At 36.8% G+C, this 16,753-nt stretch overlaps 1 protein-coding gene across 1 annotated transcript; it reads right to left on the minus strand.

Moving 5' to 3' along the window:
* Nucleotides 1–5,650: 5,650 nt before the first annotated feature.
* On the minus strand, nucleotides 5,651–12,882 carry LOC130050354 (uncharacterized). The gene is made up of 4 exons (XM_056150224.1): nucleotides 12,746–12,882; nucleotides 7,856–7,964; nucleotides 7,519–7,614; nucleotides 5,651–6,002 (listed from the first exon to the last, which is right to left on the minus strand). Exons 1-4 carry the CDS (start codon nucleotides 12,815–12,817, stop codon nucleotides 5,731–5,733), a joined length of 549 nt encoding a protein of 182 aa, XP_056006199.1. The 5' UTR covers nucleotides 12,818–12,882; the 3' UTR covers nucleotides 5,651–5,730.
* Between the last annotated feature and the right edge of the window lie 3,871 nt (nucleotides 12,883–16,753).

The following is a 16,753-nucleotide window of genomic DNA, read 5'->3' on the forward strand; positions in this document are numbered from 1 at the left end:
AACATCAGAATCGGAGACGTCGTGGTCCACCCCAAAACACACGTCACCCTCGTAGTACAAACAACAGTACAGATCAGTTCCAATCACAGAGCCGATGTTCAAAATGCAACTTGCGACTCAACAAAGATGAATGTTTCGCCAAAGGGAAGCAATGTCGCCGCTGCCGTGGTTACAACCACTTCGCAGTTTGTTGTACTCGACAGGCCGTGGACGATGTGCACCACTCACCTGCAGCAGGGGATCCACTTTTTCTAGGAGCAGTGACCAGTTGCAAGGATGATGACGAGCCCTGGAACGTAAACCTGAAACTGTGTGACAAAGTTGTAACTTTCAAAATAGACACAGGGACTGACACCTCAGTAATCAGTGAAGGCACTTTTCGTCAACTGAATCATCCGGGACCACTGGAAAAAGCAGAACCTCTCTTTGGACCAGGAGGAAGACTCCAATGTTTAGGGAAGTTCAATGCTGAAACTACCCATAAGAACAAACATTACTCATTTCCTGTGCACGTCATCAGAGGTAACAGTAATCTGCTAGGAAGATGTACAGCTAGGACCATGGGTCTGATTCTGAAAGTTAATAATGTACAGACTAATATACCAGTGTTTGGGAGCTTTGAACTAGTCAAATCTGACCCAGTAAAATTACACTCAAAAGAGATTTGTAAACCGTATTGCCTTACTACAGCTCAAAGGGTTGCATTCCCTTTATTACCCAAAGTAGAAGCTGAGCTCCGTCGTCTGGAGAGCGAAGGAATCATAGAGAACGTGGAGAAACCTACAGACTGGTGTTCACCAATGGTTCCGGTTGTCAAGAAAAATGGAAACGTACGAATATGTGTTGATTTAAAAAGGCTGAATGATGCAGTAAAGAGAGAACACTATATGTTACCCAATGTGGACGACATAGCACCGAAGCTTACAGGAGCACAATATTTCTCAAAGTTAGATGCATCCAGTGGCTTTTACCAAATACCACTTGATCCCGACAGTTGTGAACTTACCACCTTTATAACTCCAATGGGGTGTTATTGTTTTAAAAGAGTTCCATTTGGAATTACGAAGCCTCCCGAGATCTTTCAGAGGAAAATGACTGAGCTTCTTAGAAATCTTCAAGGAGCAGAAGTCATAATTGATGACATTCTAATTTATGGCACCAGTAAAGAGGAACATGATGCTCTCCTAGATTCAGTATTGCAGACAATTTATCACAGTGGTTTAAAGCTAAACCGTGACAAATGTGAATTTTGATAACCAGAAATTGAATATTTTGGACATTTTATCAGTGCTAAGGGTATCCAACCTAGTGCCGGCAGAATAAAGGCTATCAAAGATATGCCATCACTAAACAATGTTGCTGAGTTACGCCGTGTCGTAGGGATGATAAACTATTTGGTCAGATTTCTACCTAACCTAGCCACTGTTATTAGTCCGATGACAGATTTGCTTAAGACATCTATTGCATGGACATGGGACTTTGCTCAAGAAGAAGCATTCAACAGAGTGAAAAAACTACTCACCAACATACCTGTTCTTACCTGCTATGACCAATCACAACCGGAAGTTGTAAGTGCTGACGCCAGCAGCTACGGACTTGGGGCTGCATTGCTTCAGGAGGAGAATGGAGAACTCAAACCAATAGCATATTGTTCCCGCAAGCTTACAGCAGCTGAGGAAAAATATGCTCAGATAGAAAAAGAGTATTTAGCTGGACTCTGGGCCTATGAAACGCTACTTGGTGGGTCTTCCCTCGTTTAAACTTTTCACTGACCATAAACCATTAGTGCCTTTAATCAATACACAAGTTCTTGACAGAGCATGTGCCTGGGAAGCTACTCATTGTACCAGACACATTATCAAGGAGCCCAGTGAGCACACAAAAATATCCAGCATAGTGAAGGAAATTGAGTGTTACTCCGTTGCAGTTGATTCATTACGTCCAATATCTGACCGACTATTGGGAAAGATTCGTACGGCATCAGAATGTGATCCTATCCTACAGGAAGCTATGAACTACATCAGGTTTGGATGGCCAAGTCATGTGACCTCAGTAAGAAACGAACTGAGAGACTTCTTTTCATCTCGTAGTGAATTGTCCATTTCCCAAGGGTTATTGTTATATCGTAACCGCATTGTTATTCCAGTCCATCTTAGACGAGAAACTCTTGAAGGTATTCATGAGGGACATCTTGGATTGAATAAGTGTCGAGCTAGAGCACAAGCATCAGCATGGTGTCAAGGAATCTCAAATGATATTAAGAGCAAAGTCGCTTCATGTAACTTTTGCCAGGAACGTAGACCCCCTCAGCCAATGGAACCACTGAAGACTACTCCACTACCAGCAAGGACTTGGCAGAAGATCGCAGCAGACATATGTGACCTAGACGGGAAACAGTACCTCATTGTGACTGACTATTATTCCAGATTCCTTGAAATTGCTTACCTGTCAAACTTAACTAGCTCAGAAGTTATCGGGCGACTCAAGAATATGTTCTCGCGTTGGGGTATCCCAGAGGAGCTTGTCTCAGATAATGGAAGACAGTTCACTCCCACTGAGTTTCATTCATTCGCAGAGAGGTACCATATTGCACAGACATTTTCAAGCCCATACTATCTGCAATCTAACGGAGCAGCAGAAAGTGCAGTGAAAATTGCTAAGAAGATATTGCGACAAGATGACATCTTCCTTGCTTTGATGTCATACAGAGCAACACCCATTGAAGCTACAGGGATGAGCCCAGCAGAGATGCTTATGGGAAGGAAAATCCGTACCCTATTACCTGCTTTGCCAGAAACCTTGGGTCTTGCATGGCCAGAAACTGATGATATTCGTCTTTGCGATGCATTGTACAAGGATCACCCTTTGACAGAAATTGAAGAGGGAAATCAAGTAAGGATGAAAAGTGATCAGGAAAAATCATGGTCCACTTCTGGGACAGTTCGTCAATGTGATTATGATAATCGCTCGTACGTGGGCGAAACACCTATGGGAGTGTACCGCAGATGTAAGAGACACTTGCAATCTATCAATGATTTAAATTCACCTGCTGTCAACAAACCAGTCAATTGTGACCTGTCGTCAGAATCAGTCGCTCAAAAAGTCGATTATTCTGATTTGCAAACAGCGCCAAAACTGTCATCTTCCGGGCGAGAACCTACCCATAATCCAAATCAAACGCGTTCGGGACGATGTGTCGTCAAACCAAAGATATTTGAGGACTTTAAAATGTGTTAATTGTGTTCAATTTGATCAAATTTCATTTGACTGGTGTAATTCCATTTCAAGTATGAACCCTCTCAATGTATGCATTTGTAATCTGACTTATTAGGTTTAATTAACTTTACTTAAAAGGGTAGATGTTTAGTATAAGCACACGCCTATGTTTACCCAACCCTTAGGTTCTAGTTTTATCCAACACTGGTAACGTGTGTATTGTGTATTACGTCATGTTGTATGTTGTAGTTTATCGTTATGGCTAGATAAAGCACGTGTTGGATTTACCCACGACTTTTCTCATTTCCTAACGAAACAGGTATTTTTTTAATTTTGGAATAATTCTCAATCTCAGAAGCATGAAAGGTGAATATAACGAACAGTAATCAATCTCAAAACTCCTATAAGCAATATAAAATAGATAGTTGGGCAAAAAACGGACCCCTGGACACACCAGAGGTGGGATCAGGTGCTTAGGAAGAGTAAGCATCCCCTGTCGAACGGTCGCACCCGCCATGAGCCCTAAATCCTGATCAGGTAAACGGAGTTACCCGTAGTCAAAATCAGTGTGTCAAGAACAGCCTAACAATCGGTATGAAACACGTCAGACAGCATTTGACCCAATGATAGGTTGTATTGACGAACTACATCGTTATAACGACCATAGAATTTGCGAAATGCTGACTTCATTCGAGACTGTTGAAAGCCCTGTACCATCAGCTTGTTTGTCAGTAGCTTGCCTCGATTTAAAAACTGACTATACCCAGAACAAGATCTTGCGTATCGAATCAGTTGAGAGATATAAACACCATTTGCAGGTGATAATAGAATATTGTTACATAAATATGGGAAATTGACGATGGAGAAGCTGAAATCATCCCGTTTGTCATACAGTTGAATTGTCAGTTTGTCGTTAATGTCTACTTTTAATAAAATATCTAAGTATGAAGCAGAAGTTGACGACTCTGTGGTGTCTTTTATTTCGAGCTCACAGGGATATATCGAATCGACATATGAATGAAAGTTATTATTGTTAATAGACAAAACGTCGTCAATATATCTAAATGTAGAATTGAAGGCCACAACAAGAGATTGTCTTTTCTCACGTAGAAGTTTTTGAATAAATTCTGCTTCATATAAATATAGAAACAGGTCAGCTAATAAAGGAGCTCAATTCGTGCACATGGGAATTCCAACAGACTGTTGGAAGACCTGATCACGAAAGACCACGAAGATATTGTCAATGAGGAACTCTAGCATATTTTATATTTCAACTTCAGAGTACTTGTGCGTGGAATCAGAGTGGTGTTTAACAAAGTAACTTCTTGGATGACTGATCACTAGATATGAATATTTCCTTTTTTCCATTTTTGTTGAAGAATCAACTGTCTATAATGTCAAAAATTCTAGTCTTTAATTCATCGTGAGGAATGGTCGTGTATAGTGTTGAAAAGTCATAGGTTATTGATTTTGGAAAAGTTTTGCGATTTCAATTTTAGTAAGAGTTTTTTTTAGAATCCACATTTGATTAACACCACTTCTAGCATATGTAGTCGTACAGTAAGTTTGAAGTTTCTCCTTCACAGCTGTTAATATTTTCGTGAGGAGCAAAGATAGGGGCTTGGTAGAGCACTTACTGGATCCAGCAATGTATCTTTGTTTGTAAGGGTTGTTATGTAGTTTACGAATCCAGTATAGGTATGGTAACTCAAACTCATTCGACCCATTGACTGGGATATTAAATGTGTCTAAAACTGAAGCATGGTTTTGAAAAAATTCATCTTTTGAAAGGGCAGTTGGAGTATAAGTACGATTACCAAAAGTGGAATTAATGCAAAGTTCGTTCAAAATAAATACAGTTGTAATAATGATTACAAACAAAGACAGTGTTGTTACTAGCTTTTTCAGCTGGAGCCGGTTTCGATTCGTTTTAAGATCAATCTGTCAGCCTTACTTCAGTCAATTATTAATGTTTCGTAAATACCTTATACATTATTGTTTTCATTCAAATGAATAAGCAAACACAGATATCAATGTAACTATTTGTTTACAAGTTTTCGATTGTGAGGCCATAACGTACTCATTTGAAAACAAGGTTACTACGATACCACAGTATGCGTTGACCCACTCTCTTTTGTTTATTCGATTCCATGCTTGATAAGGAATCTTGCTGAGTACAAGTTGATTTTTGCACTAATGACCATCATTAATTATCGCATCCTTCTTTGAAAATGATTACACCGCCCTTTATCTCTTCGCTAATTAGCAAGCCAAAACAATAAAAGATGTAATTTGCAGTGTATATACTTTTGTATATTCAGTGCTAGTCTTTTTGATACATAGTTTACTTAAGTAAAATGCTTTCGTTTGGTCCTCCCGACTATTTGACATCGTTGGTAATTTCAGTAGTAAAGTATCTTACCAAAAGACACAGTAAGATTTTAAAATATTTATTTTTGATGTGATCAAAACTTTTTTCACAACACCTTTAGGTTACTGAATTAACCATCACTTTCAATAAGAACAGTCGTCATCCGGTTTGCGTCTAGAACCGGATCTTCTTCGACGGATCCTTGGAAATGGTCTTTTATGGCTGGGCTTTCTCCTCGGATGTGGTCTTGCTTGATTGGGTTTTCTCCTCTTTGAATATGGTTTTGGACCTCTTGTACGTTTTGAATATGGTCTTGGCTTTCTACCTTTTGAATATTTTTTGATGCTCCGGTTAGATTTTCTCCTATTCGTCCCTGTGCCTTTATCTTGTACGTATCTTTTTCTCTCCGCCCCCTCTGTCATATATAAAATTTCCATAAATATTGATACCGTACATTTTTATGGTTTTAATGTAACAGGCAATATTATGTTATATTGTTCGTGTTTGGTCATTTATAATTTTTTTTATAGATGACCTATTTATCTATATGGAGGATTTGCTCTATTTATTGGATGTATTATTTTCCTTATGAGGCAATGTTGCATAGCCGATTTAGATTCTCATAAAAGTGTATTGCTACATATTAGAACGTTGACAATAATCTATTTTAAATGAAAGGCGAAGATAACGAACATTGATCAATCTCATAACTCCTATAAGCAATACAAAATAGAGAGTTGGGCAAACACGGTCCCTGGATACACCAGAGATGGGGTCAGGTGTCGAGGAGTAAGCATCCCCTGTCGACTAGTATATCAAGCAGGTTAAAGACGGGCAAAGTTGGTGTATTTAATTTACGGTTGTTTTAGTTTGTTGTCAGGAATTGTTGAAATGTCTATTGTAGGAACATGAATGATTTGACGTACTACATGTACAGTTGTACAACAGTAAAGCATGTTTATTTATAGTAATAGTTGGGTTCTGTATCATTTATTGTCCCGCTCAGGAATTTTTCACTCATATGGAGACGTCACCATTGCTGGTGAAGGGCTGCAAAATTTAGACCTATGTTTGGTGCTTACGGCCTTTAATCATGGAGGGATCTTTATCGTGTCACGCCTGCTGTGATAAGGGGTCTCGGTTGCAGTCTCATTAAGAACAAATACTTACTCTCTCTCTCTCTCTCTCTCTCTCTCTCTCTCTCTCTCTCTCTCTCTCTCTCTGTGTATGTCTCTCTCTCTCTCTCTCTCTCTCTCTGTTTTAAAAAATATTCATAGGGGATTGGTTTACGCAACTCCAATAAATGGATCTAAACTATTTATTGATTATAAGTTACACTATCTGACCGAAAAATTAGGAAATCGAACCCTTCACCACAGGTATATACTCCTTGCAATGATACGAGGTTTAGAAAGTTACGAGCCTGTTCGTGCCATGACATTAGCAGTGATTGCTCCTTCGCCAAATGCTCAGCATTTAGAAGTGAGAATGGCGGGTCTTTAGGATATGATCTTAAAATGTAGGTCCATGTTGACCAGGCTTATCTAAGAAAGCACTTGAGTTACTAAATGATGTTACCACTGAGTTCTCACCGTGATGACTGCATTCTTTGAATGTCAACAACAGTAACTGGGCTGACTCTCATGCTATTGGGAGATACGAATTTGTATAATTCATAAGCTAACCCGGATGGGGACTAAAACAAATTCCTATGCGGAAATGATTTCCCCCGAAAATATGGTTTGAAAAATTCCAGATTGGCAACTTGAGGGTAGGTCGGATAACAGGAAACAAACATTCTTTCTTTCGTAAGAAGTAAACATTATGTGAATCTTAGAAAAATAATACATAGATAATTATCAGGAGAAATCTTAACGAAAGGACATTTTCCTTTTTACAAACTTGGACACTGTTGTTTACGATACACATACCTGTTTGACAGACTCCTGACACCGTGTCATCCACCGTGTTGTAGACACAGTCACAAGGGCCCCCGTTACAGCCACTGCACTCATACGCATTGTTGACTATTCAAATAAATGATTTAAAAATTAAATTTTAAAATAGATTGAAAAAAGATAAACTTTTATAAAGTACTCTGACGTGTCCCATGGTTGAAATATTCAGTGTTTAGAAATCCCATATATGATATGTACACAAGTATTTCCGATTTAGAATAAGTAACTATAATTACATGACTTGTACATATAGTACATATCATAACCGTAAAGGGGTAAGATTGTGATGCGTATCTTTATGAATTTTTACCATAACATGGATCCTGAAAATCCCTCCACTCGCTTTTACATTTCTCTCTGACAAGATTGCAGTATTCAGCATTGTTATCCAGGCAAGTACAGGTCGGTGATCCATCACCCTGTAAAAGTCAATCATTAAAGCAAAAACACAAGAACAGGTCGGGGATCCATCACCCTGTAAAAGTCAATCATTAAAGCAAAAACACATAACACGCAAGTACAGGTCGGGGATTCATCATCCTATAAAAGTCAATCATTAAAGCAAAAACACATAACACGCAAGTACAGGTCGGGGATCCATCACGCTGTAAAAGTGAATTATTAAAGCAAAAACACAAGAACAGGTCGGGGATCCATCACGCTGTAAAAGTCAATCATTAAAGCAAAAACACAAGAACAGGTCGGGGATCCATCACGCTGTAAAAGTCAATCATTAAAGCAAAAACACAAGAACAGGTCGGGGATCCATCACGCTGTAAAAGTCAATCATTAAAGCAAAAACACATAACACGCAAGTACAGGCCGGGGATCCATCGCCCTGTAAAAGCAAAAACACATCATGACTTCCTGGAAAGTATGCAGTTCATACCCTCATGCATTTTCAAAACTGAAATTCATTTCTACTTTCATTTCTGTGTGAATTCCCAGCAATCAAAATTGACGTACTATATTAATATTTCTATGCGAATTGTTCACAAATGCATCGCATTTATGAGGACATGTTGTAGTTGTATATTGTTTAACGTCCCTCTTGAGAACATTTCACTCATATGGAGACGTCACCATTGCCGGTAAAGGGCTGCAAAATTTAGGTCTATGCTCGGCCCTTTTAAGGCCTTTAAGCAGGGAGGGATATTTATTGTGACACACCTGCTGTGACGCGGGGTCTCGGATATTAAGGTCTCATCCGAAGGACCGCCCCGTTTAATCGCCTTTTATGACAAACAAGGGGTAATGATAACCTATTCTAACCCGGACCCTCACGGGAGGAAATACAAGTGAGAATTGTTTTATCGTTATCATGGCTATTATATCAATAACTGAATTGTCGCCGATTTGATGTGCGCAAGTATGTCTCCGTTGCAGTAGATGCTGTTAAAAATGTGTCCGCATTCGATATTCCATCTTATGAAATATGATGTCTATTATAGTGCACGCGTGCATACATGTGTCCTATCAAAAGATGAATTTAACAAATGGTGATAAATCTCATAATTCCTAAAAAGAATACAAAACAAAACCCGTGTCCAAAGAACGGCCTAGCAATTGGTATGAAACCCGTCCGAAAGCATTTGACCCAATGACAGGTTGTATTGGTGAATTGGAAACTTATAACGACTATAGAATTTGTGAAAATGCTGACCTTAAACGCGACCGTTGAAACCCCTGCAATATCAACTTATTCGTCTGTAGTTTGCTTCGATTTAACTGATCATACATAGAAAATGCTTTTGTGTATCACATCAGAGGAGAAGCATAACATCTTATGCAGGTGGTAATGAGATATTGCTACATGAATATGGGTAGTTGACGGTGGAGAAGCTGAAATCACCACGAAGATAAGTACTCTTCGAGAGCTGGGTTTGCGCATTTATAAAATGTAACGAACTTAATAATGTGTACACAGTTTCTTTAAGGTAGCTCATTACAATAAAAAAAATTCTAATGGCTCGTTAATACACTTCTGATGAAGTATGATTTCACCATCGAAAGAGTAACACAGGCTCTCAATTATTTTATATGAATTTTTTGTGATTTTTTGCAGGAATGATAAAAAAGACGTTTTGTTTGCAAATAAGAGATTCTTGAGTCCAAATTTTGCTTGATTTGGTGCATGATATGAATACCTAATAAACCATGCCTAAAAGATTCAAATATAAACGTTCTAATTAAAAGAAATTGAAAATTGAAAACACTATTTTCTTATATTTTTTAAATCAACGGATAAAATCTTCAAACAACATGTCAGTTAGAAAAAATATAACATCGAAAAAATAAACCATAAAAAGAAATCGAAACGAAATGTTCAAATTTTGGATATAATCACTATATTCGAACTGGAGATAAAAGTACCGATCCCGATCAAAATTATAGAAATTACTAAAATAATGATAGCGTTGCTAATTATAACGCTGTTCATCAAGAAATTAGTTTCCTTTATAACGAACATTGATCTATCTCATTACTCCTACATATAACGAACATTGATCTACTTCATGAAAGGTGAAAATAAGGAACAGTGATCGATCTCATAACTCCTATAAGCAATACAAAATAGAGAGTTGGGCCAACACGGACCCCTGAACACACCAGAGGTGGGATCAGGTGCCTAGGAGGAGTAAGCATTCCCTGTGGAATGGTCACATCCGCCGTGAGCCCCATATCTTGATCAGGTAAACAGAGTTATCCCTAGTCAAAATCAATGTGCCACTAACTCCTACAAAACTACAAAAGGTGAAGATAATGAACATTGATCTATCTCATAGCTCGTAGATAACGAACATTGATCTATCTCATAACTGGTGAAGATAATGAACATTGATCTATCTCATAACTGGTGAAGATAATGAACATTGATCTATCTCATAGCTCGTAGATAACGAACATTGATCTATCTCATAACTGGTGAAGATAGTGAACATTGATCTATCTCATAGCTCGTAGATAACGAACATTGATCTATCTCATAGCTCGTAGATAACGAACATTGATCTATCTCATAGCTCGTAGATAACGAACATTGATCTATCTCATAACTGGTGAAGATAGTGAACATTGATCTATCTCATAGCTCGTAGATAACGAACATTGATCTATTTCATAGCTCGTAGAAAACGAACATTGATCTATCTCATAGCTCGTAGATAACGAACATTGATCTATCTCATAGCTCGTAGATAACGAACATTGATCTATCTCATAGCTCGTAGATAACGAACATTGATCTATCTCATAACTGGTGAAGATAGTGAACATTGATCTATCTCATAGCTCGTAGATAACGAACATTGATCTATCTCATAGCTCTTAGATAACGAACATTGATCTATCTCATAACTGGTGAAGATAAGGAACATTGATCTATCTCATAGCTCGTAGATAACGAACATTGATCTATTTCATAGCTCGTAGATAACGAACATTGATCTATCTCATAGCTCGTAGATAACGAACATTGATCTATCTCATAGCTCGTAGATAACGAACATTGATCTATCTCATAGCTCGTAGATAACGAACATTGATCTATCTCATAGCTCGTAGATAACGAACATTGATCTATCTCATAGCTCGTAGATAACGAACATTGATCTATCTCATAGCTCGTAGATAACGAACATTGATCTATCTCATAGCTCGTAGATAACGAACATTGATCTATCTCATAACTCGTAGATAACGAACATTGATCTATCTCATAGCTCGTAGATAACGAACATTGATCTATCTCATAGCTCGTAGATAACGAACATTGATCTATCTCATAACTGGTGAAGATAGTGAACATTGATCTATCTCATAGCTCGTAGATAACGAACATTGATCTATCTCATAGCTCGTAGATAACGAACATTGATCGATCTCATAACTGGTGAAGATAAGGAACATTGATCTATCTCATAGCTCGTAGATAACGAACATTGATCTATTTCATAGCTCGTAGATAACGAACATTGATCTATCTCATAGCTCGTAGATAACGAACATTGATCTATCTCATAGCTCGTAGATAACGAACATTGATCTATCTCATAACTGGTGAAGATAATGAACATTGATCTATCTCATAGCTCGTAGATAACGAACATTGATCTATCTCATAACTGGTGAAGATAGTGAACATTGATCTATCTCATAGCTCGTAGATAACGAACATTGATCTATCTCATAGCTCGTAGATAACGAACATTGATCTATCTCATAGCTCGTAGATAACGAACATTGATCTATCTCATAACTGGTGAAGATAGTGAACATTGATCTATCTCATAGCTCGTAGATAACGAACATTGATCTATCTCATAGCTCGTAGATAACGAACATTGATCTATCTCATAGCTCGTAGATAACGAACATTGATCTATTTCATAGCGCGTAGATAACGAACATTGATCTATCTCATAGCTCGTAGATAACGAACATTGATCTATCTCATAGCTCGTTATGAAATTGACCAGTGTTCGTTATCTTCACCTCTCTATAAGGAATACAAAATAGAGAGTTAGGCAAACACGACCACCTGCGCGAAAATAAACGGTATTTTTAGCCCATCTCCGGCAATGGTGACGTCTACATTTTCATGAAAACTTTAAAGGGACTGATTCACGATTCTCCCCCAAATCTTGTTTTCTCTCTTTTAATGATCAAAATCTACTGTCTAATGTGTTTAAGTGGTTTCACAATAAAAATTAAGGTTATACGTTATAACAGAAACTTATTGCAGAGAGTTTATTATTCGTTGTGTAAACAAAGATTAGGGTTTGTTATTGTTTTCGAAGTTTTAATAATAAATGGATATTAATCTATAGTCTATTAGATTTACCACATTTCAAGTATTCGTTAAGTAATATGTGTCATTTAAAAGTAAAATTTGAAACTGTTCAAAATTTGAATGCTACAAATAACGAATCAACATTTCACTGGTTGTTAGTAACTTAGTAAACATAAAAAAGACTCGAGTCTTTGTTTACATAACACAAAGTTGAGGCTAAAATATTGCTCTTATCCTTGCATTTAGAAGGTCTAATTTGGTTGTCAACATTAAATGAGTTTTTATTTCTTAACATCAAAGATGAAAAATATATTTCTAAACAAAATTGTGAACAAGCTGGTAGTTGATATTCCATAGCATTTTTTCTATCATCATGTTTTACTAGCATGTTAAACAATTAAAACCTACCTCCAGCTGGGCTTTCACATGACTTTGGAAGAGGCAAAGGCCTATGAAACAGCTAAAGACCCACGAGAGCATCCTTCCTTCTGGCTAGCCACAGAATGGGTGATGCTCAGAGTGTAACTTTTTACGATATATATTGTAGCGTTTCAGAAAAATCATCCAATTATATTGCTGCATATTTGTGATCTTTGTTCAATTACATTATAATATATTTCTCATAAGTTTTCATATCTGATGAATTCCTTTTATCAAGTATAATCTAAATGGTTTCATTACAACATTCCAACAAACCTATTGGTAACATTATAGCGTACCGGATGCACACTTTTTACCGCGTGACACTTCTAATAAGACAGGTGTTATTATGGTAAAATTTCATTGTACATGTAATTCATTTTTCCATGGACAAGAATTGTGCTCCTTTATTAGCCGACCGGTTTTGTCTATTCTTATGACGCGGAATTTATCCAAACGCTTCTATATGAGAAGAAAAAAAAATGAAAAAAGCTGTGGTCCAAACTAACTAACTAGACCACAGCTTTTTTTTTTCATTTTTCTTCTTCTCATATAGAAGGTTTTGGATATTTAGTTAGTTTGACATTTAGTTACATCAATGACGTTTTATCTCTTAAAAATACTCATTGTTATCCACGCGTCAATTCGATATATCCCAGCGAACTCGAAATAAAAGACACCACAGGGTCTTCCACATTTGCTTTATACGTGTATTTGGATATTTTATTGAACATAGATATCAATGGCAGATAAAACTCAACATATTGATAAACAAAGTGAATTTAGCTCCTCTGTAGTCAACTTTCAATATTTCTGTGGCATCATCTGCATACGGTTTTATGGGTCATTCTTTACAACGATTTTAACAACAGATTACTCCGTTTACCCTATAGAAATACATGTATAGGGCTCACGGCGGATGTGACCGATCAGCAGGGGATGCGTACTCCTCCTCGGATATTTCGGGTACGGGCTTGCCCTGCTCTCAGTTTTGTATTTTATAGGATTTTTAGGTCGATTACTGATCATTTTCTTCACCTCTTTTATTGGTGTTTAACATAGCAAAGTAAATGAAAATATAAAATCCATATATATATATATATATATATATATATATATATATATATATAAATTAAATATACATCCGTATTTTCAAGCTAGTAACGAAGTACTTAGCTACTGGGCTGTAGAGACCCTCGGGGACTAACAGTCCACCAGCAGAGGCCTCGACCCAGGGGTCATAATGTAAAACTTATACGGTACCAATTTTGATGCACCAGATGCGCATTTCGACAAATAATGTCTCTTCAGTGATGCTCAACTGAAATGTTTGAAATCCGAAATAACTATGAAGTTTTAGATCTAAATATAGCCAAAAACAGCGTGCCAAACAAGTGGAGCCAAATTCGTCCAAGGATAAGAGCTATGCATGAGGGAGATAATCCTTAATTTTGAAATGAATTTCTAAATTTTATAACAGCAATTAAATATATATATATATATTCCACTGCTGGTAACAAAATGTATTATAAAAAAGGAAGTAAAAAGAAAATTTGAATATATCTAAGGGATTTTGGCTGCACAAACAATTAAGAATATACACATTCAGTGCCCTTTGCATTACTGTTTAATGTTTCGAAATTACAAAATTGAAATCTTAACTATTTCATACAATGCGTATCGGTAAGGAAGGTTCTCTGTGATCCGAGATGTAATAAGATGCGAAGGATATAATCTCGATCATTGATCGTAGGTCAGGTCACAGGGACAGATCTTTGATAACTAAGAATAGTAAATCTTGTCTCGCACAAAAGTACGTCATACATATAATTGTTATTTTTTCTGAAACAAAATCTTACTTTGTAATCATTTTTTTTTTTTTAATTTTCCGAGCCTTTTATGTTTATTTTATATCATTTGTTTTTAATTCCTTGATATTGATGCAATGTATTATTTTCTACTATTATCATTAATATATTGTCTCGCCGCATTACAAACGATTTGGTTCCAACATTTATACTTTGATGGAATCATGTACATGTGTTATTAAAGGGTTGATCAATGCACACATTATTTCTGTAATAATTTCTCTTTAATTAAATATGGACAAAAGATGGACTATCTGTTCTCAATCTTTTATCTTCATAAAGGTGATTTTTCACCCTTACTTTAAGAAAATTGGGATAAAGGCGATGTGTCAAGAACTTTTACATTATTAAGTTTATGATGTTCAATGTTCTTTAGCTTAATGATGATGATACAATATCATCTATACATTTTTGCGTCTTTTGTGGTTATACTATGTGTTCTCCAACATATTTCCCTTGTATTTTATGCAAAATAATTCCAGATTATTCGATTATCACTTTCATCATCCCCCGCCCCCGTTTTCTAATGTTTATTTATATCTGCCAGCTGTGTTTCAGTTGATTGAATCCAAGCATAACGAACGTTTTAGTGTATGCAATTTTGTAATTGTATTATTGACACTGAAACATGAAATGCATTTATCAAACACCAGGAAGAAATAAATTTCAATTCTGAAAATGCATAAGAACTTGGACGCTTCACGCTGACATCATTCGTGAAGCGCTGCTGTTACTTATCCCATGTAGTTTAAACAAGAGGCCCATGGGCCACATCGCTCACCCGAGTCACCTTGCCCCATATCTGAAGACTTTCCATATATATTTGCATGTAAAACCTTAGTCCCTATTGTGGCCACAACCTACCCCTGGAGATCAGGATTTTTACAAACTTGAATCTGCAAAATGTCGGAAAGCTTTTATGTAAATATCAACTTCTTTGGCCCAATGGACCTTGAGAAGAAGATTTTTAAAGATTTCCCTATATATTTGTATGTAAAACTTTCAATCCCTCTTGTGACCCCAATCTATTCCCGGGGGCCATGCTTTTGAACAAACTTGAATCTGTACTATGTCAGAAAGCTTTCATGTACATCTCAGCTGTTCTAGCTCATCGGTTCTTGAGAGGAAGATTTTTAAAGATTTTTTCCTATTCATTTCTATGTAAAACTTTGATCCCCTATTGTGGCCCCAACCTAACCTCGTTGGTCATGATTTAAACAAACTTGAATCAGCACTGTGTCAGAGAGTTTTTTATGTAAATATCAGCTCTTCTGGCAAATTGGTTCTTGAGAAGATTTTAAAAGATTTTCCACATATTGTATGTAAGACTTTGATCCCCTATTGTGGACCCATCCTAACCCCGGGGGCCATGATTTGAAGAAACATGAATCTGCACTATGTTAGGAAGCTTTCACGTAAATATAAGTTTTTCTGGCTCAATGATTCTTGAGAAGAAGATTTTTAAAGATTTTCCTTATATATTTGTATGCAAAAGTTTGATCCCCTATTATGGCCCCATCCAATCCCCGGGGGCCATGATTTAAACAAACTTGCATCTGCACTATGTCAGGAAACTTTCATGTAAATTTCAGCTTTTCTGGCCCAGTGGTTCTTGAGAAAATTTTAAATGACTCCACCCTATTTTTGCGATTATATCCCCTTTGAAAGGGACATGGCCCTTCGTGTGAACAAACTTGAATACCCTTCACACAAGGATGCTTATGACCAAGTTTGGCTGAAATTGGCCTACTGGTTCTGAAGGAGAAGTCGAAAATGTAAAAAGTTTACAGACGGACATACAGACAGATGGACAACAGGCGGTCAGAAAAGCTCACTTGAGCTTTCAGCTCAGGTGAGCTAAAATGAAGTTCATTTCTTTGATTAAAATGTTTAGTTACTTTCATTTCTGTTCCCAATCGTTGAAATAGATGCACTATATTTATCTGTATTCATAAATGTATTGTTTACAACGGGAAAGCATTCACCATTACAATATATAGAGATAGTAAAGGCAAAACCATTGGAAATGGAAATATTTGATTTTTTAAAATAAATTATTCGGGTTTTGTTGCATACATTTAAGAAAGAAGATATCATTTTTTAATGTTGTTGGGATATGACATGAATT

Source organism: Ostrea edulis, chromosome 9, assembly GCF_947568905.1.
Source record: "Ostrea edulis chromosome 9, xbOstEdul1.1, whole genome shotgun sequence".
Lineage (NCBI taxonomy): Eukaryota > Metazoa > Mollusca > Bivalvia > Ostreida > Ostreidae > Ostrea > Ostrea edulis.